The sequence below is a fragment of the Arachis ipaensis genome, chromosome B6, assembly GCF_059453495.1.
Source record: "Arachis ipaensis isolate K30076 ecotype BB chromosome B6, ASM5945349v1, whole genome shotgun sequence".
NCBI lineage: Eukaryota > Viridiplantae > Streptophyta > Magnoliopsida > Fabales > Fabaceae > Arachis > Arachis ipaensis.
This window is the reverse complement of record NC_142441.1, coordinates 139,280,944-139,308,588: the sequence shown is the minus strand read 5'-3', so window position 1 is coordinate 139,308,588 and position 27,645 is coordinate 139,280,944. Positions and strand designations below refer to the sequence as shown.

The 27,645-nt window shown below is 31.1% G+C and overlaps 2 protein-coding genes across 3 annotated transcripts; one reads left to right on the top strand and one right to left on the bottom strand.

Annotated features, from left to right (window-relative positions):
- Positions 1–9,175: 9,175 nt before the first annotated feature.
- Positions 9,176–15,864, bottom strand: LOC107605333 (phosphoglucan phosphatase LSF1, chloroplastic). Of its 2 annotated transcripts, none has more exons than XM_088491559.1 (10): positions 15,369–15,864; positions 15,173–15,279; positions 12,728–13,187; positions 12,565–12,636; positions 11,937–12,058; positions 11,394–11,609; positions 10,825–10,930; positions 10,569–10,678; positions 10,168–10,312; positions 9,176–9,502 (listed from the first exon to the last, which is right to left on the bottom strand). In XM_088491559.1, the coding sequence occupies exons 1-10, from the start codon at positions 15,666–15,668 to the stop codon at positions 9,377–9,379; spliced, it is 1,764 nt and encodes a 587-aa protein (XP_088347685.1). In that variant the 5' UTR covers positions 15,669–15,864; the 3' UTR covers positions 9,176–9,376. The 2 variants fall into 2 exon arrangements, with proteins under 2 accessions (XP_088347685.1, XP_088347686.1); XM_088491560.1 differs by having other exon boundaries at positions 9,176–9,496; positions 15,369–15,846.
- A 1,875-nt stretch (positions 15,865–17,739) lies between these two features.
- LOC148562926 (uncharacterized) lies at positions 17,740–18,300 on the top strand. Its single transcript, XM_088491068.1, has one exon. It carries the CDS (start codon positions 17,740–17,742, stop codon positions 18,298–18,300), a length of 561 nt encoding a protein of 186 aa, XP_088347194.1.
- Positions 18,301–27,645: the final 9,345 nt, after the last annotated feature.

The window sequence follows — 27,645 nt, the reverse complement described above, 5'->3', positions numbered from 1 at the left end:
TTATTATTATTATTATTATTATTATTATTATTATTATTATTATTATTATTATTATTATTATTATTATTATTATTATTATTATGTGAAGCAGGAATGAAACTGACCATCCACTACTCAGTTTTCCTGGCCCTCTCTATCATCCAAATTCCAAACACGTTGATGCTGCTCAATTGCTCATCATCATATTCTTCAATTTGTTCCATGTATCTATCTATATATATGAATGTTTCCACCATCGTCTCATTGAGGGTGTTTTTGGAATCAAAAGGTTGGAAATTACTTGAATCAACCTGCACTGCATATAATGAATATCAGTAAATTAACTAGATTTCCCTTTCAGCGAAAATTTAAGAGTGAATTGTTTTATACAAATTGTTCGGGACATTTTTTAATCTTAAACTTATACTTTTTATTTTCTTTGTAAATCCAAGGCGGCAACAGAATCTCTTGTTCAAGAGAAAGAGGTTCGGATTAATTTTGAGTGGTTTTAGACTACATTATTATCCTAAAACAAGAAGAGTGAAAATATTTATATGATGATGATTCATGTCTTACGCTTTCTATGGTCATTCTTTCATAATTTTCATGTTGTTAAGAAATTATATTAATCCAAAATTAGATATGTATTTATGTGATTGCTCCTTAAGTTGTTTGGTTGGAACATGATAATTAATTATTATTTTTTATTTTTATTTTTTTCGAGTGATTAATTGTACTTACATTTTTTAAGATTTGAGACTATATTGATTATTAATTGAAAAGATAACAGTTCATGTAGTGTTTTAATTTTAGAAGATACTTTAAGATTTATATTAGATTATAATTATATCTTAAAATATCTATTTATAATTTATTTATTATTTTATTTTAAATTTTTTTTTTGATTGAATTGAACCACAGTTGGACCAGTTAAACTAATAAATCAATAAATTAGTGATTAGAGTGATTCAATAATCGGTCCAGTTCTTAAAATTTTGATTGAGATTAATAAGATTGTTGATGATTCTTTAAGACTATTGAGATTTATTAAAACTATTAAAAACTAATGAGATTACCAAGATTTCTGAGTCTGAAAATATTAATTAAGAAGACTGTTTAGTACTCATGAGACTAATAATGAAAAGCACAATTACTTTAGATGAATTTATCTTTAAATAGGTTAGTTTGAGCCTAGGCTTGAATCTTGTATGTTTGGAGATTAGGATTGTCTAACAGGTTCATGATGTTTTATATAGTCTCTATTTGAAACTATTATTCTACTAAAAACCTTTGGATTCTCACTCATCCTGAAATTTTTATTTTTTAGATACAGGTAAGACGCAATGCATCTCACTGAGAGTGTGAGACTTGTTGGTAAAACGAAGAAGACTTTACTTTTGAAGTTATTTTGTTATGTAGTACTGTTCTTCGCTTTTAAATACTGTATTGTATATTCTTCTTAGAGATTTTATTTTGGAGAAATAGGATGTATTTTGTACACTTTTAGTTTTATAATATTTTAATCGATCTTTTCTTCGCAGGTTAAGACTAGTATTTTTTATGTATCTTATTATGAATCTTTTATATATATATATATATATATATATATATATATATATATATATGATATTGTTGTTGTTGTATATCAACGCTTTTTATTTTTAACGTTTTGTATGTGATATAACGGTCGTCATTTTGTTTGTCCTTTCTTCACATATTTTTAATTATGCTATTATTTTTTAATACTATATATGTATTTTTTTTAGGTATCGTAACATCACATCTAATTTATAATTATAGTGTATGATTTTGTGCGATAGGATGTTATAATATATATAAAATTAATATGCTCAAGGGCTAATCAACTTGCCATTGAGTAATAGTTCAAATGGCATAGTCTCCTCATACTCAATTAAAAGGTTGCGGGTTCGAGTTTCATATCTTTAGTAAAAAAAAACCAACTTGTTCATGCTTAATTAATAGAAGTACGTAAGCGACTCCTTGAATCTCTCCTTTAAATGAAATGAAAATTTTTTTCTGTCCAAACCTAATTTTAAATAAAAAATTTTAACACACTATAAAATAAAATTAATAATTATATTAATTATTTTTATTTTAATTAAGCGTGAAATCACAAGTTTAGTTTTTATGTTAACTATTTAGAGGTTTATTCTTAAATTCTCCTTTATTAAGTAATGTCTAAGTAGTAATGCACTTCCTATAAATTAAGCAAATCTTAGAAAATTTAGGATTTAAAGTAAAGAGTTTAGATTTTAGAATTTAAAAAGTGTTACGCTCTTTACTTCTTCGAGATGAATTTAAATGATAATGTAATGGACTTTAAATGAAAAATGAAGAGCATGAAGTGTTTTTTATTGGACTTGCTCTTAGCTAAGCAAAAAGGTGAGAAAGAGGGCACCGATATGCTGGAATATTCATGGTGAGTTTATACGCGCTTGCATGATGGTGTTATGAGTGGTCCTGAATTTCATGAACATGTAGTTATTATGAATTAAAGATATTCTATCCGATGCAACTTTGTGAATTTGGTTGGGGGGCTCCCACACAATAAGTTAAATGAAGAATCCACTTTTAGGGTCCACCGTTATTCTTCATAGTCAAAAGAGAAGAGGGTCCTTCTCTTCTTTGACATTCCCTAGGGTTTCAAAGTCAACCTACCCAAGTAATATATGCTAGGACTATTCCCATATACAAAATAAAAGACGCTATAAATTGATGCCTTTAGAGAATACCATAAAGCTTCCATGCTTAGCTAGCTTCAAACACCTTATCTGGTTTTTCTGAAAGTGACACAGCTTTAGTAATTAAACTCTTCTACCTTGGATTTGAGTTTATGGTAACAAATGCAATCTCTTACATATAGCTTATTCTAGTTTTAATGTGACTGGTTATAATTCTAATAGTTATATTCCAGTTAAATTACACATAAATTATATCGCATCACAATTGTGGTCGATTAATTATTGAGAAAATTCTACTCCCCTCTCCTGCAAGATGCTAAAATGACATTCTCATTTCCTCTATTTTATAAATGTACATTCTCTTTTTTTCTAACTTTTAAAAAACCTCCTCTTTAATTCATTTTAAACTTTTTGTGTTAACTAATGTTAACTTTATTCATTTTTTAAGAAAAAATAAATTATTTTTTAAAAAAATATCCATTAGCAAAAATTTTATTTTTTATCATTAAATTTTGCTTACTAAAATACTCTTTAATAAATTATTCTTTTATTGATTAAATTGTATTTTAAAAAAATTAATAATTATATTATTTTTTCTAAAATATCCTTCAATAATTTTTTAATTATTAAATTATAATCTTACCAAAATTTTCGTTAACAATTTTTTTATATTTTACTATTAATTTTTTGATATCTATATATATTATTTTAACATTAAATAAAAAATTTTAGTAATACTATTTTTCAATATCAATATATATTAGTTGTTATACATATTAATAGTAGTAAGATGTTTTTATTTAATGTTAAAATAATATATATTGATATAAAAAAATTAATAGTAAAATATAAAAATAATTGTTAACAAAAATTTTGGTAAAATTACAATTTAATATTTAAAAAATTATTGAAGATAGGTATCTTAGAAAAAAATAATTTAATTATTAATTTTTTTAAAAGTATTTTGGTAAAAATACAATTTAGTCAATAAAAAATAATTTGTTAAAAGGTATTTTGATAAGCAAAATTTAATGATAAAAAATAAAATTTTTGTTAATGGTATTTTTTTAAAAATAATTTATTTTTTCTTAAAAAATAAATAAAGTTAATTTAGTTAACACAAAAAATTTAAAATGGATTAAAAATGAGGTTTTTTAAAAGTTAGAAGGGAGAAGAATGTACATTTATAAAATAGAAGAGAGAGAAAAAGAGTGTCATTTTAACATCTCGCAAGGGAAGGGAGTGAAATTTTCTCTTAATTATTTTGATAATCATTCTAAAATGCATAATATTTTGGTACTAAATATGTTAATGTTGCGCATTTTGATGTTAGTTTTTATGTATTTTTTTTCTCAACTTTATTTATAAAAGGTATTATATATTAACGACAAGATTTGTTAATAATAAATGATTAGTTATAATAAAATTTTCAATAATTACAGTATTATACATCATATATTTTTAATAATTATGTTGATTCGTTTTTTTTTTTTATACTTTTTTTACTTTAACTATTTTATATAATAATAATGTAATATATTTTTTGCTTTTTATCGAAGTTAATTATTTCTAAGATAAAAGTTAGAATTTCATCATTTTTTACTATTCCACTACTGAAACTTAAATTTCTTTAATTATATAACGATTGTTTCTAATCTAATAATTATTCCTTATCAAAATTGAATTTTTAAAGGAGATGTTCCCATAAAGACGCTTAAAATGTCTTTTTTTAAAGACGCTTACGCTTTTGCATTATTATTGGACGTAATGAACCGGCTATTTTAAATTTTTTAATAAATTAGAATAAAATCGATTTTTTTTATAACAATAACAATAAACCCATTTTTTTAAAGAAATTTAATTGTATTTTTAAATTTTAGGGATTTAAATGTCTACAAAATAAAAAAATCAGGGATATATTTGTCTTTTTATCAAAAAATTTAAAGATATTCGATTTAAATTGTGTAATTCGATCGAATCAAATCAGGTCTAATAATTATAATACAAACAATTGGGTTTATTATTATTGCTATAATAAATCGATTTTGTTCTGATTTATTAAAAAATAAATTATTAACCAATTTAATAAAAATATCCAATAATAATATGACACATGTAAATATTTTTAAAAAAATATATTTTTAATGTCTTTATTAAAATGGTCTCTATTTTTAAATTGTTTTCATAGCACGATTGTCATTTTTTTTCAATCATTTACAATACATCACACTTATGAGATTTCATCTAGGGTGGTATTTATTGATCTTGGTGCTAATTTCATAGATATAAAAGTTCAATGTAGAGGGAAGCAAGGTGCATTTTACCAAAGAAGGATTAAAATGTAAAATCTATTAGATACTATGATCAGCCGAATGTAATATGGATAAAATTATCTTTCTTAGTGGGAGCTCCGTTTATGATTAAGTAATTCTAGGATGTCAATGGGGTACAGCAGGAGCGGGGATGTCTTCCTATTTTCCATTTTCATCCTTAGATTTATTCTTTATCCTCGTCTTCATTTTTCACCGTGGATGAATATTGCTCTCTATCCCCATTTTTTATGAGGCCCCGTTTTTCGCAAGGACCCCATTCTCCATCTACATAATAATTCTAAATAATTATTAATTTCCATATGAATAGAGCTGCAAGTATCTATCTTATACAAAAAGTTTAAATGACACGATGGTGACTTCTTTTGAAATGACGCAATGGGGGGACACAACGACGAGCCAAAGGACAAAGTAGTGGACGAGGTGGGAGACGCAGCAACAAAGAGGAGAATGGACACGACGGCAGACTTATGAAAAGAAACGCCGCAAATAGAAATACGATACGGTGAGAAGGATGGTGAGGGGGTAGCTGCAGAAATGTTGCATGGAGTGTGGATAGCATTAGGGATCTCTGAATTGAAGAAGGGTTATGCAAATAAAGATTAGGAGTTTTGGATTTCTATATATATGTGTATGTGAGAAATGACTAAAAAACATATATGAGAAATAAACTATTAAGAATAATTCAGAAAATTTATAAATTTTGGGGAATAGCGGGGATCCTCGTTCGGGTCCCCGCGTCTGCTTCGGGGGAATTTCCTCCCCATTCTCATCCCCGCGAAAAAAATTTCTCACAATCGAATGCCCATTCGGGACAGTCTCCACAGAGATCCCCGTGTCTCGGAGAGTTTTGTCATCCCTAAGTAATTCTAACCCCCAAGTTTTATAGGAAAAATTCATATATATTCTGATGCCTCCATGCTTTTTATGTTTGCCTAATAATCTTTGAAGTAGAATATACAATGAGATTTTAATTCTCTCATTTTAGCTTATATATTAGACAATGATATTCTTTTTTAGTATCATGCCAGTAATTTAAGCTAAGGTTATACATATCAAATCACCAACATAAAATTTATATTTGTCTGCATTCGATTCAATATTTTAGCATTTGTATATGACTAAATATTCTAATTTATATAATTTAACTATTGAGATTAACTTGAGAAGAATAGTCATAAAAAATTTCATTAATATTTTAATGATAATATAAAATATAAAATATCATTAAAAGTATAAAAATAATTTAATAAAAAATTCATAATCATATATTTTTCTAACTATTTTTGCAAAAGTATTTCTGTTTTATATATATATCATAATAGTAAGGTATATATTTTTCTAACTATTTTTGTAAAAGTATTTATGTTTTAAATATATGAATTTGTTATCTCTGCTTTGTGATGGTTGATGGTGAAAAAAGAGAAGGGGACAGCGACATAACACCATAATGTTCTTTGGTCAGCTAGAATTTTTGAACATAAAGTAAGGTATATATAAGGGGCTAAGGAATAATATTTTTCTTCAAACGATATAGCTTGAAGATTATATATGTTGGTGTGTGTTGTCGTGTCCACGTTCTTTATAGTGGCTTCATTATACGAGTATATGTTTCAATTAGCTCTGCATGCTGGAAACACAGAAAACACAGGAAAATGCACGACCACTACTTTGGCAATGGTTTCTAAATGTGACGAATTTTTAGGGTGTGTTTGGAACACATTGATAATAGAAATTTTTTTTTTTTGGTTTGGAATACAATAAATTAATTTTTAATTGTCAAGAGAATTTTAATTCTTATATTAATGTTCAAACTAAATCAGATAAAAGAAGGTTTGATTTGTAATTTCATTATTACTAAAGGTTAAAATGTTAAAATTATCTCTAATAAATAAATAAAAAAGACAAATAAAGAAACCACAAAAAATAAAATGATAAAGAACACCAAATTTATTTTATTCATGCAATTAATTATTTTAAATCATGCATTTGAATTTGAAATGGAATTAAGAATTTACTTCTTAACAGAAATAAAATTCTTTTCTCACCTTAACGCTTTCCATGCAAAATGCGGTCTTGACCAACAAGATATTAGCAAAATGATCAAGACACATTATCAATTAGTTTAGAGAAAATTCGAGTTTTTCTTCTTAAAAAAATATACAGTTTCTCACATTTTTTATAATATAATTAATTTTACATATAATTTTTTGTATTGTATATTTGTATAAATATGTAGAAAAAAATATTATTAAAATAAGAGTGACAATATCCATCCCCCTAAAAGAAAAAGAAAAATATATTTGAAAAAAAAAAAGTGTCTTTGTGCGCAATGAACTTACATCATTATTTTTTGTTAGTAAAAAATAATTGAATTCAAAGGAGAAAGTTGTTCGAATTATTAAGTTTTCGAAAGAGAAGTTGGTGTCAAAGGAGACGTATTTAGGGACATTGAGTAAGAGTCCAATTAGCTCAGCAAATCGAGGAGTTATTCGAGTAATGAAGATCGAAAATTTTTTGAAATCGAAGGTTATTTTGCAACCATCACATGATTAGGCAAAAGAGTGGGAACGGTTACCCACGTATTCGCACATGAGGGAGTGTCATTTTAAATTGATCGGTTAAAGAAATAGCTATAAATACTAGAAGGTTCGAAAATACAGGGTTGGAAATTTGCTTTAGAAATTACTCATGCACACTCACATCCCAGCGAATTTCTGAGTCTGCTTCGAGTCAATTTTATGTAGGGTTCTTTCCACTTGTTTTTACTTTTTATTTATATTTTCTGCAAACTTTACTTTTCTTGCAAATTCATCTTTCAAGTAACATTTAATTTCCTTGTTTAATTTTATATTTCCGTATTGTTATTTTCGAAATTCAAAGTCCTTTGATCTAATAAGGCATTTTACTGCTTTATTTAGATTCGATGCAAGCCATTTCGATTCCAGTCATTCTTATTTTCAAAATCTTTATTTTCTTGTTGTCTTTTCTTCTAATTCTGTCTAATTTAACAGTCTTTGATGCACTTCTAGAAAACTAGTACTCGCAAAAGAGGAGTTGGTTTCGTTCCCAGACCATTAGAATCGAACCACCATCGATTTGCTAAAAATCGACAAAACATTTTCCAACAAGAATCGATCTTACAAAAAAAATTAATGAAAAATTGTATTTGTGAATAGTACTGCATTTGTATACAAATATAATACCGACCATCGTATACATTAAAAATAATATATTTGTTACCTCTCGCTTCGCGCTCTAATATGAAAAACGGTTCATATCTCCTACTCAAAACTGCAACAAATAAATTTGAAATCTCTCTTAAAATCTCTCAAAAATCTTTCAAATTCTCTACGAAAACTACAGGAAAATCCAGTGCTATGTTTGAGCTCATTAACAAAAAATACAGGAAAAGAATAATAAAGATTCCTCAAGGTATTGACAAAACTACTTGTTCATTATGCTCAATTTTTCTACTAGTTCGGTTTAAGGTTTAGTGAATCGAATTTGTTCATTTAGTAGATCAAATTTTTCTGATTCAATTTTTTTTGTTTTTCTCTGTAATTAGAGAATCGAATGAAACTGTAGTAGTTGTGCTACATCTTAATTGAGATTCATTTGGTTTCATTTTTATTAAGTAATTTCGGTTCATTTCTTAATTTAACTGAAGTTCATTTGATTTTGTTTTGTTTGAATTTGCTGAACTTATTTATGCATACTTGTTTAGTTAGATATAGCTCTGAAACTAAACACACTTCATTCAAATGTGGCATCTGCAAAATAACTTAAATTATTGGGCACACAGCCGACTTAACCCCACAAAATGACTAAATTTGTTGGTAGATTATTAGTCTCTCTTTTGGATAGTTGAAAATGTCTCGGAACGAAATAGATTTAGTTTAATCAAACTGTAGTAGTAGTGACAAAAATAATCAGATATTAAATATACATTATCTTTAAATTTTGGTGATTCTATGCCCAGCAAATTTTGTTTGCGATTTTTTTAATGACCCAAAAATTTAAAAAGAAAAAAGAGGTTTAGAGCTTTCTTTTATCTTAAGAACCAATTTGTGTTATATTAATAACTAAGTTCTGTGCTATATAGTACACAAATAGGAACGACAATGTATATAAAGAAGAGAGAATAAGGAAAATGCTACCATCTACCGTCCCAAAACTCATGTTGAAATATTTTGGAAGAAACAGTACTACCTCCAATGTGGTGAATTCATAATATGCTTCAGCGGTGTAATATACAATGCGAATCTTCTCTCATTTATTACAACCGTATCGTACCAAAATGTACAACAAGGACAAACTTCTTTCTGTACATGAGAGGATAGTTGTATCATTGTATGCAACTACTTACTTGGGAGTTAATCTGATAGGACAGATAGAGAATGCGATACAACGAGCTGCTTTCGCAAGCATAAACCGCTCTGTTTCATTCAAAGGCCTTTCAATTACCTTCACAACATTTGCATCCTGGAACTACAGAAAATCAAGCAATGATTAACTGATAAATTAACAATTAGGGAACAATCATTTATGCTAGGAAAAATAAGCATGGTCAAAGGACATTAGATGGTTAAGGTTTTGAGATTAGCTGAGGTGTCAATTTAGAAGTTGCCTAGATAGATTCTGGTTGTGTTTCTGTCAATGAATAGCATCTAAGCATTGTCCCAATTGGTGGAGTTCATTACATAGATCAGCTAGATGCCATAATGTTCAGTCTTAAATCATGTTAACAGTCAAATATTGAATTGTATATCCCTTTTAACGGTTACGCTCATATTCTTTTTGGATATAACCATCTAATCTATTCTCCGGACAACTCTACTACCAACTCTACCACCAAATAACCCTTATGGATCTAAGGTCTCTTAACACAGTAATCTTCCACGAGAGGATAACTCCTTACTGGAAATACCTTCCAAACTGACAACAAAAAGTAAATTAAGAATAGCAATTAATAAGCTATTCAAGGTGTCACAATTAAGGAAGTTTAGGTCCAGCTTTTATTTAAGAACTTCAGGGAGAATCTCAGGATTCTCAAATGTTCAGAAAGAGTGATTTATCCTTGTTCTTGCTTCTGTTATTCTTTGCAATTTCTTCATTATATGAATGCAACTTCTAAGCGTATACTGTGTACATACCTCCTGCTGGTGCTGAACCGAAGGCTGAATGCTGGCAGTTTCACCGATGACAATTATATTGTTAATATTACCCCTATCATCGCTTTCTTCTGGTGAAGCAGTTGAATGCATCCATTCTCCATTAACAATAAACTTGTAGTAGTATCTGAAGGCAAAGAATGGAATCATATAATGTTCCACAAAAATATTGCATGAAGGAATTACAGTCACCTTTTTTTTTTGGGGCCATGAAAAAAATTAAATTACAATAACCTATAATAAAAAGATGATCATAATATGAAATAGATATTTAATTGACTACCTGGGAATATTTAGCTAATTAGGTAGCCAAGCTAATTTAAAGAAAAAGTCAAAAAGCATAGATTTTGAAGACCATTATGGTAAAAAAACAGGAGACATACTTTCCTTGTGGAAGTTTAACTTCTACTTCATGTCTTGCACCCTGATACACTGCCTTTAGTGGTTCTTTCCAGTTTGCAGTAAAATCTCCCACCAAAGTTACATCATCTTCCTAAAACATTAAAATAGATGGGACTCAGATGAAGAAACTTAAAACTATAATTATAACAAACAGATTCAATCTCCTAGGCCTCATTAGAAATCTAAAGGTAAACTGACCAGCAAGCTGCAGTGAAGCTATAATTAAATGTCTGTTACCTCATGACCATTCCACACAAATGTGACAGCATGTGTGGGAGGTCCATCATGTTTTCCCCTTTCAACCATAGCTATAAGATCCCATGTTGCCCATGCAATTGCTGGCCTGCAGTTACGACTCTGTGAAATGCTTCTTTAATTAAGAAAATGAAGTGTGGCAAAATGACCCCCCAAAAATAAAAGTTTAGGAGGTGGTGAAAATAAATGACTGTGTGAGATGCAGGCAGATACAAACATGTAAGCAATCTGTGCGCCACCCAATGGTTAACTAGATTAATGAAAATAAAATTAGTAGAGACATGAAAGAAAACAAGCAGAACACAAAACTTTGACTTCACTACAAGGATGATGGTAAGGAGAGAATCACAGCTGCTAACAAAGAACTTGAACATTTTCATTGCTCACGCCCAAAGAAGAAAGAAACTTGTACAATTTCAACTTTTTAAGATTACAAACCATGCATGTATTCTTTTCTCGGACTACATATCCCCATCTTGAGCCCTCTTAAACAGAAATTTAAGGTACAATCAAGCCATGATCCAAAAGTGTTTAAGTTTAACAAGATGAACCTGTCGGGTCTACATGTGTGCATCCCAGTGACCCAAGTATAGGCTGCATGAAGGGAAACATCTGTCATCCAGTGCAGGTATGCAATCACACAAGCAGGAGACCGATCGAATCCAGAAGTGCAAGTAACAAAGACACGATGATTCTTCCTAAGCAGCCTTAATAGTAGCCCCACACAAAATGGAAGTTTCTTTCTCAAATCATATGAATCTCTATCCCTGAAAACATAAGTATGGAAAACTAACATAAAACAGAAACCAAACTCTAAGTAGAAAAATTTTTGCATAGTCAGAACTTCTGGTTCAACTCCATGAAAATATATTTTATTCACTTCAATTTGTGATAGTATTCTAAAAGGGAAAAAAGAAGTTAAATATTCAACATTTGGAAATTCTCATCCTAAAGTAATACTTAGTTACTTACATTTTCAATATATTGAGTATAAGTGAAAATCCAGACACAAATTTCAATTAAGAAAGAAACGATATCAAAGGGAAAATTTGTCATCAGTAAAAACCATTGAAAAGGTCTGGAACCTATATTACCTTATGGAATAGTTGATCATGAGAATATTGTTCCTTTGACATGAATCATTGATTGATCTTACATTTATTCCCCAATTTTCAGCTTCATTTCCACTTTGGAAGTTCAGAACAGCAGTAATTCCCTGTAGCAGAAATTTCCCAATATGTTGATTGTTGAGTGAAGAATGCAATGCTTATGAAAACGAAACGGCTTGTAAAATATATAGAACTGAGAGAGAGACAGAGAGAGGTTTTATTGGCGCGCGTTTGTTTTTTTTTTTGTTTGGGGGGGGGGGGGGGTTCATTCAGCATGACAATAAAAGAATATGCAGTAATCCAAATTTACATGTCACAGCATGCCTTTGTCTCAAATTAACATGATTAGATACTTGGTGCATTTCAACTATATTACAGATTTTAACTTGGATAATGCAACCAGAAGAAGTTATTTGCCCAGGCACACTGCTTTAACAAATTCAATGGCAAATAGTAGTTGATAACTACATTTATTCAACAGAGGTTTTTGTCTTCTGAGATTTATTGTTTTGTAATGGAAGCTTGTATTACGCTTTCATTTGCAATATTTACTGTTAATCCATAAAACTGAGTTTAGGGAGTAATTCTTGGCCTTAATGTGAAACATCATTACCTCAACATTTGACAAAGTTTCCACATCAGCTTCTGTTTGAATACATGATCCTACAAATAGTTGCTCTGTAATCTATGAATTTAAGATAGCAAGTTAGCAAGATTATGTTAATATTTTAAGCAACCACACTGAAAGGAACACGTTGTCGGAAAATGATAAATACCTTACTATAGCGCATGCCAAGGGAATGATTATAGTACATCTCATCCTTGGAACGGTCCAGAGCCTGAATATATTCCTCAAGTGGGAAACTTCCATGAGCCCATTCTCCATCTCCACAGGCTTCTCCAGTAAAAATACAAGCAAGTTGAGTCGTTTGTTGAGTAATGAAGTTTCTTTCGCCATAAGTGATGGCATCTTGATTTTGATTGCCCAATAGCTGGCTTCCTTTCAATGTAAGAAATTTTGAATTGAACACCACAAATCCAGAATTCCCAGAGCTCTCACTAGATGGCTGTAAATTAGATGCCAATAGTGTCTTGCTCCAGGAGATAATAGGAACTCGACCTCTATTAAACAATATTTCAAGATCAATCATTTTATGCAGTAGTTGGATCGGAAAAGGTGATGTGGGCCTCTCAAGAACCAAGCTAAAAGAATTTGCTTGCTCATTTAGCACCTTCCTGAGGAAATGAAAAGACTGAAAAGTAAAAACAAAACACTGATGAACAGAATAGATTATGATGATCAAGATGATAGTAGCTTTATATCTTTTGAAGGTATAAGTTATAACAGAGTGACTATTGCTAGCAGATAGAAAAATGAATAAAAAAGTGCTTTTATGATTTATTTGAAGTCATGGATAAACCAAAATAAATATGATTTTCTTTGAACTCATGGATAAAAAAGTGTTTTTTATGATTTAGCCTTATGAATAAACTACAGTTTCTTTATGATTTTTCTCCCTTGTTAAATAGGTCAAAGCCCACCAAATCTATTATTCCGAAATTTAAGGAAAATAAATAAAAATTAAATTAAATTAAATTAAATAAGAATACTGATAGATATAAAACCATTTGTGTGTCTCTACTCAACGATTAAGTGTTTGAGAGAAATAGTTCACGACATACTGAGAGAACTAGAATTCGATCCTCCTTGTCTTTAGTTTTCTAAATATAAATTAAATTTCCGCAAAAAGTAAGATGAGAATGGGTGCACTACACTTGTATGTCTAGATATAAAACCATTTGTATGTCTCTAGCCAATAGTTTAAGCGTATGGCAAAGGTGGTTCAGGAAATTGTGAGTTTTATTTAGCTTGTATGTCATTCTAAAACATATATCACCAGTGTCATTTAATTTAAAAGAAAAAATACCTTGTTTTCTAAAATTAAAAAAAAAAAAGTATAAAGAAATACTTGGAACAATTTGATAACAAATCAGTATTTGCTGTAGTTCGGTGAAAATCCAACACTTTGCTTTTACAGAGTGGGAATGTATATTGTCACTTCTATTTTGATAATGTCACTCCCATTCATGAATGTTTCCTATCGTATTTTTGGAGGGTAAACTACAAAATATGCACCCCAAAAGATTCAAGTGTCGTGACAAAAATAACCACAAAAGATTAAAATGACAAAAAATGGTCTCCAAAAGATAATATTATTTTTTGATAAAATACCAATTATTAAACGTATAGCCCCAAAAATGGCTCTAGAGATCAAATTTCCACATAGTAATTTGCAAGCATGTTTAGAAAAATGAGACTTATCTTTCAAGCGCATTTTTGTCTAGCAAATATGATTTTATTTGAACTCAGGGATAATGCTATAGGAAGTAGGAACAAGGCTAGCAAGCTCTTCTACCATTCTCCTAAACAACACAAGGCAGCACCAAACATTTCACCAACAAAATGTTAAGAGAATGGAATGTCAACGAGAGAATATAGAGAATACTGATATATCTCCCACCTTACTTTTAAATCTTTCTGTTTTCATGTTTTAGACTCTTGTGAAGATAAAATCATGTTTCATATGATATCTCCATTTCATTCTGTCCTTTCCAAAATCTTGAAATTAACAAATGGAACAAAATAGAAACTGAACAAATACCAAGAATAATGATATGAGTAATGTTATATGTACGTAACCATAGTGTTGTAAACATACACCTAAACTGAAAAGCACAAGTGAAGGAAGTATATATATATATATATATATATATATATATATAGTGAAAACAATGTCATGAAGTTCTGTTTTCTGTTTCAATTTTTTTTTCCCACAAAGTCTAAAGCAGAAAACGCACAAAGATAGAAAATGAAAACGCAACCGAAGTAGGCCTAACCCTAATGAAGTAATTAGATATATACGCCACTAGACTCAGCTCCAAAAGAGCAGTCATTAACCATAACTAAAAAATAAAAATTGAATGGGGAATAATCTCAATGGATAATAAAGAAATCAATGCAAAGAGCAACTAATGTTGAAGTGTGAGGAGGGTAGGAATCAGGAGAGGGAGGAGTCTTTCTCCTTTCTTTTTTCTTTTTGGGTTAATTTTCAAGAGAATATTATATATTGCGAAACAACATTACATAATGAAACTCTAGAAGCATCTAAGTTTAGTTTAGAGTGCATAAACATATAGGAAAGAAAAATCAAGAAGCGTACTGTGTGTCTCCAACGTCTTTAATCTCGACGAGCTTGTTCTGAGATGAGTCCCCAAGTTTCTTCAAAGTGTCACCTACCATTATAATCCTCGACCTCTCTGCATTGCCCTGTATAGAAGAGAAAGGGCACTGTTAAGTTGAAAATAAAATAAATGAATCTCTGGAAGTGAATTTTGGTGTGAGGAAGGGAGGGGTACCCCTTTGGTGAGGGAATGGACGATGATGTTGCCGTCAGCGGTGAGAGCGAAACGGATGCCGAGGGGCCTTTCGAGAGTGACAAGGTACTGGTTGAGGTTCATCTTGTATGCCTTGGAATCAGACATTGCGAAAACACGAAGAGTGTGGGTCCTGACATTCGAGCGAACAAAGCAGTTCTTGTTTCCGTTGTTGAACAAAGAGCGATGCGTGGGGCAAAAGGAAGAAGATGTGGCGTTGGTGATGCAGGGTAGAAATGGCGGTGGAGGATGAGGATTGGTGGTGAATCGGAGTAGGAGCATGCTTGGTTGTTGAGGAGGGGGAAGAAGAAGATGGCTGATTGGAAGCTGCGAGCTATGGTGTGAGATGTGAGGTGGGAAAGTGTGTCCGTGTGAGTGATCAATTTTTCTTTTTCCTTCAAAGAATCGAGAAAAGGGGTTTTGCGGAGAAGGAGGGAGGGTCTAGATGCGCGTGGCGATTGCGTAGGACCCTCAATGCACGAGTATTTAGCTGTTGTGGACTTTATATGCCACGTGGAATTTCAAAATATGAGTAAATGATTAAATTAATTCTGATTATTTATTTATAAATTAATTATTTTAGTTTTTTGTCATTTTTTTTACTAATAGTATTAAAATTTATTAATGTGATATATTAAGTGACACTATAATATATATTTAGTAATTTTAATTGACAGTTAACATGATAAATTTATAAAATTAGATCAAATTAATTTTAAATTGAGAGATTCTAATGTCTCAAGTAAGGACGAAGTTTTTTAAGTTGCAGGGGAGGTAGTGGCCCCAAAAAAAAATTTTGTTTACAAGAATAATAAAAAATCAAAGAGTGGACCCCAAAAAAGAGTAGGCCTCCCCTTTTGAAAAATATATATTGTCCGTAATTTCATTTAAGAGATGGATTAGAAAGCAGTGTGTTATTTGGGATATGAATAGTGGGTCATATGCTTAGTTAAAAAAAAGTCTTAATCCATATTAAAAGTGAAGAATCTGAAAAGGCAATAACAAGAAGTCAATAAATCACTTCTTCCATTCTTCTTTCTCCTTTCAATTAGAAAATAAAACATCATTTCATATTTTCATTATCATTACAACTTAGAAGATAGCAAGTAGTCTTTGGTCTTCCATTATATTATCATCTTTCATTCTTCTTATTTTGTAAGTTATTTATTTTATTTGTTTTTATGAATAATTTATATATTATTTATTTATTTATTTATCTAGTTTATAATATTATAATAATAATTTAGATTTTTGAAAAAAATTGAAGATGATAATCATGTAATTATAATGTTATTTTTGTATTATTTTTAATTTTTTTCTCATTATTAATTATTTGTGACATTGATATTATTGATTTGCAAAAAATAAAATAAATTAAGTTTAGTTAAGTTGCATAATGTTTATCTTATTATCTATGTAAATTCTTAATTGTAGAAATTTAGTTGAATCATGAGCAAGATGAAAATAATAGATACTTTTTTCAAAAAGGCTAGCCAGAAGAGTGAAAATATTTCTAATGTTGTTACATCAACACCAACCTCTTCAATACTTGAGGCATCAAACATGAATACTTTAACTCCTCAATAAAATAGTTCAAAGTCAAAGCGCCCATGACTTAATCCTAAACAAATGGAAGTATGTCATTTGGTAAGAGATCCAGGAATTCGACCAATGATTTGGAAGTTTCATCCAAGTAAAAGAGATGAAATTCGTTGAGCTTATCTTAAAGCTGGACCAAATCAACCAATACTTGATAAGTATCCATTCTCGAGCGATACAAGTCATCGTCGTCGTTTTCAAGCTTCTTGGTTTGAATTATATCATACCTTCATGGTTAGAGTATTCTATTGAAGATGATGTTGTATATTGTTTACTATGCTACCTATTTGCTATGGAATCTTCAATCAATACAGGTTTAAATGCTTTCATTGAAAACGGCTTCAAGAATTAGAAGAAGGTAAATAGTGAAAAAGATTGTCCTCTTTTGAATCATATTAGCAAAGGCCCCAATTTGTTCCATCATAGGGCAACGAAATCATGTGATGATTTGATGAAACAATCACAACATGTTGATACACTTATGAAACGACAAATATCAGAGGAAATTGAGAATGATCAACATAGACTTGGAGTATCTATTGATTGTATTAGATGGTTGACTTTTCAAGGTTGCGCTTATAGAAACCATGATGAAAGCTCGAGTTCAGATAATCAAAGTAACTTTATTGAATTGTTAAAGTTTTTGGGTTCTTACAATAATAGTGTTCAGAAACTTATTTTAAAAAATGCTCCTAGATTTGCTAAATATGCTTCAAGTGATGTTTAGAAAGAAATTCTACATGTTCTTGCTACAATGGTAAGAAACTCAATTAGAAAGGATATTGGAAATGCGAAATTTTGTATTATCATTGACGAAGCTCATGATGAATCTAAAAAAGAGCAAATGACTATTGTTTTGAGATTTGTTGATGTGGATGGTTTTGTTCGTGAACGATTCTTTGATCTTGCACATGTTAGTGATACTAGTGCCTTGACTTTGAAAAAAGAGTTGGTGTCTATGCTTTCTATTTATAATCTCCAAATTAAAAATATTCGAGGTCAAGGGTATGATGGTGCTAGAAATATGAGAGGGGAATATAATGGTTTACAAGCTTTATTTCTCAATGATTGCCGACAAGCATATTATGTCCATTGTTTTGCTCATAGATTGCAGTTAGCACTGGTGGCTGCTTTAAGGGAAGTACTTCAAATTCATGAGTTTTTCACACAATTGACTGCTATTGTCAATATTGTTGGTGCATCTTGCAAACGACATGATCAACTACAAGAATCTCAAGAAATTGAAAATACAAAATTGATTGCCAATGATAAGCTAGAAACAGGTCAAGGTGCAAACCAAATGGGCACATTATAAAGAGCTGGAGGTACAAGATGGAGTTCTCACTTTCATTTTGTTTGTAGCTTGATAAGAATGTTTGCAGCTACTCATACCGTTCTCAATAATATTATTGATGATGATACAACTTCTGCTCAAAGAGGTGAGGTTTATGGTGTCAACAAAGTGCTATCCTCATTTGAATTTGTTTTTCATTACATTTGATGAAGAAAATTATGGGATTACTAATATTTTGTGCCAAGCATTACAACAAAAATCTCATAATATTTTGAATGCAATGCATGTTATTTCCACATCAAAACTATTTCTTCAAAAATTGAGAGATAATGGTTGATGCAATTTACTTGAGATTGTTAAGAAGTTTTGTGAGAAACATAAAATTGACATCCCTGATATGAGTACACAATACACGGTTGGAAGAGGTCGATCTCGTCAACCAAAGATAACAATCAAGCATCATTATCGAGTAGATGTGTTTTTGGCAGTAATTGACTCTCAAATTCAAGAGTTAAATAGTAGATTCAATGAGAAAACCATGGAGCTTTTGACTTTAAGTACTGCTTTTGACCCTAAAGACAATTTTAAGTTATTTAATATTCAGAATATATGCAAGTTAGCTAAAAAGTTTTATCCTTCAGATTTTTCTGATCGTGAAAGGATTCTTTTGAATGCTCAATTGTAACATTATGCATTTGATATACCGAATCATCTAAAAGATGTTGGGACACTTTCTGAGTTATGTCAAAGATTGAAAGAAATAGGAAAATCAAGAACTTATCATTTGGTTGATAGACTGATTCGCAATGTCTTGACTCTTCCAGTATCTACAGCAATAATAGAAAGAGCTTTTTCGATAATAAAAATTGTTAAAACAAGATTTCGAGTAAAATGGAAGATGAATTTCTTACAGATAATTTAGTCATTTACATTGAGAAAGAAATTGAAGCTACTTTCAATACAGATTCAATAATAGATGACTCTGAATCAAGGAAAAAACGTCAAGCTCAATTGTCTATATAAGTTGTAAATTTTAATTTATTTCAGCTATAATAATATTGTTACTAATTTTTTTATTGCATAAGTTATGGTTGTGATTTAAATTATTTACATGAAGGTTGAAGCATAATACATTTTTTTTAAATAATTTTGCAGGAAACGTCTAAAAAGGAATAGAATAGTATTTAAAGATTCTAAAAACAAGTATGTAACAATTTATATTTACAATATTTGAAATTAGTTTTGAGATATTTGTGTTTAATTATTTTAATATACAATATGTTCAGTTATCTTATAAAAAGTAAATTTTAAGTTTTAGTTATTATTTTTAATTAAAATTATATATAGAGTTATTTTTAACTTTTTTTGTTAAAATAAAAAACTAAAAAAAATATTGGCCCCTTGGTAAATATTGTCTAGCTTCGCCCCTGGCCTCAAGTTCTCTACTCAATTAGATTTTGATTTGATCTAATTTCATAATTTTTTTATGCTAATAGTCAATTAAGACTTTTATGTGTGTGTTGTAGTATCATTTAACGTGCCACATTAACAAATTTTGGCACTATCAACAAAGAAAATGATAGAAGGACTAATGTGATTAATTTAAAATCTTTGAAGAACGAATTTGATTAAAAAAATCTTTTAAAGACTAATTTAGCAAGCGAGTGCTTTTTTCAGGGACGAATTTGATCATTTACCCTTCAAAATATATACAATTTTAGTTCTCACTAATTAGATTAAATTTTAATTTGGTCTTTAATATTTTAAATATTTTATTTTATTTCAAAAAAATTTAAACTGATTCAATATTATCTTAATGTTAAATTTGACATAAATAATTAACTGAACGAATAACATAAACGTCAACAATATTATTATTAAATTATATCTTCCTTCTTATGTTAGAAAAATATAACCAAAACTTTATTATAATATTTTTTTTATCTCCTTTTGATAAAAAAAATTCTAAAATTCCATGTATCAATCATCAACGATTCAAAATAAATAAAAAAAAACTTTTAAGTTGGTAATTATTGATGGATCGATTTTACTTACATACTAAAATTAAATATTAACTCTTCTATATGTTAATTGTTCGTATTAAATTTATCGATGGAATAATATTGAATCTGTTTAAAACTTTCTTGGACTGAAATAAGTATTTGAACTTTTTTGAAACTAAAACAGAATATTTAAAATATTAAAATTCAAATGAAGAAGTTAGATACTAAAATAATATTTTATTCTAATAAAACAAATATATTATTTACAAAAGAATAATTATACAAATAAGTACATGAAGTATTTAAAATTAAAAATTTTAGTCTTTAAATTTTAAGATACACAAAACAAATTTCAATCTTATTCTACATTAGATAATACAACTTTGACCAATTTTTTGTATTAGTAACTAACGTTAATTGCTAAAAAATGACACATGACTATTAAGTATCTATATATGCGAGTTAGACAATGCAGTCTTTAAAGTGAAGTTATAATTATTATCCAAGTCAGTTCTCACAGAATTTTTAAAAAGACAATATAGTTCCAAAGTGTCTATTTTAACTGTGTTTGGAAGAGAGTCTAAGAGTAAGAGACAAAGGCTATTTTTTTTTGTGTTTAGTCTCTAGTATAAAATGTACAGGATTGAGTTATGTCTCAGTATCCTAGTTTGGTTAAGATAAATATACAAACTAAAATAAGTAAAATTACTTAAATACCTTTATTAAATTAAAAACTGAAAACAACATAAATCCTAATCCATTATCCTCATTTTTCTCGTCATCATCATCTAAATTAGCCTCGCCTGGCCTTCTTAAAGCTCAACGAGAAAATTGTCGTTAGTCAAGAGGATAGACGTTGCTGAGGAGGCAAGGAAGAATGCTGCCGCTGCCGAACCGTCAGCCAAGACCGATAAAGTGTGAGAGGGAGAGACGCGAAGCAGAGACAAGAAAGAGAAGAAAGGGGTGAGCTCACCGGAGAAAGATGGAAGAGGAGAGAAGGAAGAAGATGACAGCGCCAGTGAAACAAGGGGAAGCGGTCACTGCCGACGAGTTAGAAAGAGAAGGAGAGAGAAAACTAGTAGAGGGATTTCGAAGAGAGAGATTGAGCTCATGTATAGGGGTGACAGACTCGAGGAGGAAGAGGGATGCTTGTTGGGAATAAGGAGTATGATCACAATCCAATCAATCATGTGTCAAATAATTTGTTATTGTTATTATATTAAAATGTTAATATAATAAGGTCCTTGATTAAATTTAAAGATTTATCATTGTGATAGTGATCATAATATTGAGAGATAAATTTTTTATAATTTAATCTAAATTGTTCTTGGTCATAGGATTATTAAAAAGGACATTAATAATCTGAAAATATCAACATATATATAATGGTCTTTATTGGATGAAGATTAATAGATCTCATTTATTAAATTATATATACAGATGGTGCATATAGAGATATGACCATTGAACTGACTCACTTTGAGAATTCCTAATGGTTATAATTACCGTATATTTGTCAATAGGATATTCTCAAGATGAACATAGTAATAGAGTTTCCTTTGACCTGCGACTGTCATAGTAATTAACAATGTATTTATTATACTTTGATTCCAGACACATAATACCCTAGGGTGCTAGTTGAATGGATATTGGGTATGATTTAAATACTTGTAGAATTAATGATTAGTCAATAAGGAATCCGTCAACTCTCGGTAAAGAGTTTGAGCTCTATGATTATAATGACTGAGATGAATAAAACCTTGGCCAAGGGGATTGAATGAATGAAGAAATGAGTTTCTTATGTCATTCACAATTCATTATAATAATGGTAACAAGTTACAGTTTGACAATTAAACCATACTCTAAGGGTTAACCAAGAGCTAGAAAGATGGAAGGAATTATACTTTGTTCTTCTAAGGTTCTTAGTAAAAATATATTATTTCATACTATCGGATCGTTGAGGAGTGTTGCTAGATGCCAACCTTGATTAGTAAATTTAGTATGACTAATTTACTACCCGCTTAGTATTGAACCTATGGGGTCACACACTAACGAGTGTTCTAATCTTTGCAATAGAATTATTTAATTATTATTTTGATTTGATCAAATAAATAATTATATTAATTCAAATGGAATGTTATTATATTCTTTGCTAGCACCAAGAATATAATAATAGTATGATAATTGAGAATATTTGATGAGATTTGAGAATAATTAGTTATTCTATTTCTAAATTTGGATGAGATCCTAATTGATTCTATTTCAAAATAAGTTATGATATGGTTCATAAATTTGAAAGATTCAAGTTTAAAATAACAAGATATGATTTAATTCAAATTTAAAATCAGTAACAAATCTCATACTATATATATGTATGCCAAGAGTAGAGAAATCACAGATGAGAATAAAAATACGAGTTTTATTCCTTTACCTCTACACACATAAACATATGTGAGTCTAATTCTTGGAGAAGAATTTTATGGCGTGCAAAGAGTTGCGAGAGATTTCTCAATTTGGATCAGATATCCATTGGTTAAAGAGTTGAAAGCAAAGGTTGGTCTCGGTGTGGATACGTATAGCTCCTTCGTACCATCGAAGGAGAAAAAGATTTTTACTAGCGTACTCAGATATTTAGATCTGACCTACTATATATTTATTATTGGAATAAAGTTTAAGCACAAAATAGATCTTTAAGATTACTTTCTTTTCTTCCGCTGCGTGTTATGAACACATGGTAATCCTTCAATGCTTCTGTGCCACCATACCCGTGCTCGCTGGAAAACATCACCGTTGTCACCGGAGAACGCTGTTACAACAACCAACTCCATCATTTCACCCCGGTTCTGTTCCAGATTTTGTTTTGTTTTTTGTCATTCCTGCCTTTGTGTTGCCGTTCACATACTCTTCGAAATTGCTGCTGTTGAAGCCTGCGCAAGAGAAGGGCAGTGCTAGGCCACCAACATTACATGAAAAACGCTAAGTACCGTCGGATTTACAATCAGAAAAATGAATAAAATTCAACGGTATAAACGTTGCAGATTTTTTTTGTCGGAAGTTACGACGAATCATCGGCTCGAAAAACCAATTGGTTACTAGCGGATTCTTTCGACGGTATTGTTGGTGTCCAAAAATGTTGTTTCGCGTATTATTACCGTCGAATTATTCTAATGGTAATCTCAATTTTTTATTTTTTTTATAATTTGAAATACATGGTTAATTTTAATTTTAAAATTAAATTTTTTTCCACATAATTAGTAGTCCATTTATAAATAATGAAAAACTGTTATTTAATTAAAATGAATAATACACTGTTCAAATATATTAAAAGTCAACTACATCAAATATGTACGATAAAACAATAAAACAAAAAACAAATCATTACAGATCTAGGTAGTCGTCATCGTCATCGGTCCCGTGGCCCTGAGTCGGCGAGGCAGAAGGCAGTCATGTCCGTATGCCATCAGTATGACCGCCGCCACCAGCAGTTGTGCTGCCACCAGCAAGGTCGATGCGGCCCGCATCTGGGCCTGGTACACCTCCAGCTGAGCCTCCATACGCTGCATCCGCTCCACTGACTCTCGGAACTCCATCCTGAGCTCATCAGTAGACGTTACGCGGGTGAGGATCTCCTGATACATCTCTCGATAATCGTTAAGCTCCTAGGCCTGCTGCTGAAGGCTGCGTTGGAGCTCCTGCACCTACAGCTTTAAATCTATGCCTTCCTCGGGTTTGATGGCTCGACTGGTGGCAGAGCTTGACGACGGCTTCAATGTGGATTTGCAGAGGCTGCTGGCGAATAACGACCTGATCTTCTATACGTAGTTCCTATATGGTACTGAGGCGGTCTCGCGCCAAACCGCATCAGGATCGACGAATACAGTTGTAGATCCATCGGCGGCCTCCTCCCCACCTTGCTGAGACTGTTGACTCGCGGCCTCTACTCTCTATGTGTATGACTCCTATGTAATTAACACAAGTTATTGTGATTAGTACGTCGACAGATATATAGTTAATCTCTAATCATTTTATAGCAGATGATAATTAGATCTATGTTTACTCACATAATGATCTTGAGACTGCTTTAGCAAATGTCTCTTTGTTCTCCTTTAGCGTGTGGGTGTACTTGAACGTCTCTACTAACGTCGCCTCGTGATTCAATGACTTTGACTGCACATGTTGCATTGAAACAATATGATTAGGATTTCTAGTATTGATATGCAGAAGAATATAGCTAAGTTGTTAACAAAACTAAAGTCACTTTACATACCAGCCTTGCCTTCGTCTTCATGAAGGTCGCTGAGCCGCCAGTATACTTGGACGACCTGGCCGAGACCCTGTTAGGTCTATTGGTAAGACGCCGATGCCGGAACCCCTCATTGGTCTCCCAATGAACAAACTGAGCCTACTTTATGTCCGGTCGAAGCCATTGCGTCCGATGGTCCTGCCCCTGACGAACATCATCCAGCATCTGCTAGAGCCGCCAACCCATTCTATGGTCGAATATCTTCCTGATGGTTAGATCGTGCTCAGGGTCCCATATAAAGTGCAACTACAATAACCAAATCTAATCATCGAAACTTAAAACAATAACCAAATCAACCTAAATCCACTACACAGAAATCATAATCATTGAAACTTAAAATAATAACCAAATCGACCTAAATTCACTCAACAGAAATCATAATCATTAAAACAACCAAATCACCCTAAATCCACTAAATAGGAATCATAATCATTGAAACTTAAAACAATAACCAAATCAATCTAAGTCCACTAAATAGGAATCATGATCATTGAAACTTAAAACAATAACCAGGCAACCATAAATAGAAAATATATGAGACTGAATGTGATACTTATCTCGTGCCACCATCAAGCCAAATAGTCAACTGCACAATGGGAGGTGGTGGAGAGGCATCAGTTGCTGGTCACTTCTGTGGCTGGATGCCGGAGTTACGACATCCGTCGCTGGAGGTAGCATCGCCGTGGATGAGGGTTGCTGACCGATAGGAGGCGACGTTGTCGTCGTGGACGGAGGCACGTAGTTCGAGTTAGGGACCATGATGAACGGCTGGTCTGCTAAACCCGCAACTTGTGGCTTCATCGGCATGGTTGGAGTAATCCAAAAGCCATGGGAGTACCAGAAAAAATCCTCCCTCTACCCCGACCACAGCTACGACCACGACTAGCAGCTTGATCCGCAGCACCTCTGCCTATCGACATGTCTGCAAATTTTAAATTATCAAACAATCAACAGTGTTTTTCTCAACAAAATAGTCATCTATGTAGCAATTAACACAATTAGACAATTTCAAGCACTTCAACGATTCGAAACCTAATGTATTAAATCTAACCTAACTTAATCAACCTAAATTCACTAATTTTAAAAAACTAAACTAAACTAACTTCGAAACAGATTGAAAATTAAAATGAAATTTTAATCAAACCTAAACTAAAACTAAAATTAAACAAACTAAATTCCATAGGGTAAAGTGTATCAAACTTGCAATATTAGGTAAGAAATATCAAACATTCAATATTCAAAAATGTCGTTCAATGAAAAAAAAAATCAAATTTCATCAATGCAAATAGTCAAAATAAGAGAAGAACAAACAATGATTTCAAAGAATTGACAAAAATTTTCAATAAAAAATTTTTTGAGGCATATTTACAAACATTTGGCATCCAAAGTCATAAACAACATAACTTAGCATTAACAAGTAATATGTGCAACACCAATTCACAAAATTCAACATCAATGACACAAAACAAAAAAATAGCAAGTCAGCAGCGCTGATCATAAATTCATCAGATAGCAATCTAATTAATTCAAAGTAGCAAAACAACAAAACAACAATTAACACAATGAATGAGCACGATCAAACAATTAACCAAATAAAATCAACAACAATTTCTCCATTAATTCAATCAGCAAATTTAGAATAGTTCCAGACACTTTCAATAACGATTCGGAACTTATAAATCTAATCTAAACTATCCTAACCAACTAAATTCACTAATAACAGAAAATTAAACTAACTCAACTAATTAAACCAATCTAACGAACTAAAACTAACTAGCAGGATTTGAAAGAAAAAAGTTCAAAAAAAAAAACCTTGAAAGCAACGAAGGAGGAAGGAGGAAGGCGATGGCACCGGATTGTTGCCGGCATTAGAGATGGCGGTCGTGAGCCGCCAAAGTAGGGAGCTAGAGAGTATGGGCTAAGAAGGGCGAAAGGAGAATGAGGAAAGGACCGCGGCAGCGTTGAGAGGGAGGAGAAGAAGGAGAAGGAGGAGGCGTCGACGGTGGGGGTTGACGGCAACGGAGAGAGTGTGGCCATGGCGATGGTCTCAGCGGCAGGCGGCTAGTACGCGAGAGAGAGAGGAATGGTGGTTATGGTGGTGAGGGTTCGAATGAGGGGAAGGGATTCGTGATTTGAATTTACGGCACCTTTACTGTCTAAAAATTTCGATAGTACACCATTGCGGGTCATCAAAATACATCGTTTCATTAAATTAAGTTACCGTCGAATTAATCTGACGATAAACTCGATGGTAAAGGACGCGCCAATTTAATTAATTTTTCCTCCAAAAATTACTAGCGGATTTACCGTCGAAAAATAGAATTCACCCAATAATTAAAAATCTTACGAATTCAATGTGGTTATTGCCGGTAAATCTAAAGATAAATCTGCCGATACTCAGCGACACTAAATCTGATGGTACTCAACGTTTTTGTAGTTCCTCCATAGCCATGTCTTTCTTCTCTCTGATTGTTGAAAATTACTACATTGGATAGGTGAAGATGGTGGAAGGGGTAGAATGAGAAGTTGAATGAGGATATTTTTGGAAAGAAATATTTTTTAATTTTCATTTATAAAAATTTCAATCTTTCTGTATTTTTAAAAATTTCAATGGATGACAGGTGGAAGACGGCAGTTGCTGGACGACGACAACAAAGAAGAATAGAGGACTGTGAGTTTGTGATTGAGACTAAAAGATAGGAGTAGAGACTGCCCTGAGTGAGTGAGATGTGTGTGTGTGAGTGAGAGAGGAGTATGTGGCGCTTCTTTAGAGTGAGTAAGTGAGTGCGAGTGTATTACGATTTTAGGTAGGTCAAGTAAAAATATTTTTGTAAAATTAATTTAAGTGTAATTAAATTTATCAGTTCGATTTGGTTTAAATTTTTTTATATCAAAATAAAAAATCAAACCGAATTGAATAAAAAACTGGATTTTTTTTATTTTTTCAATTTATTCGACTATTGATTTTTTTTAATTTCGATTAATCGGTTTTATTCATATTGGACATGTTATCTCTTGGGCACTTTTTTTTTTTGGATATAGAAGTAAAAATAGTGATAT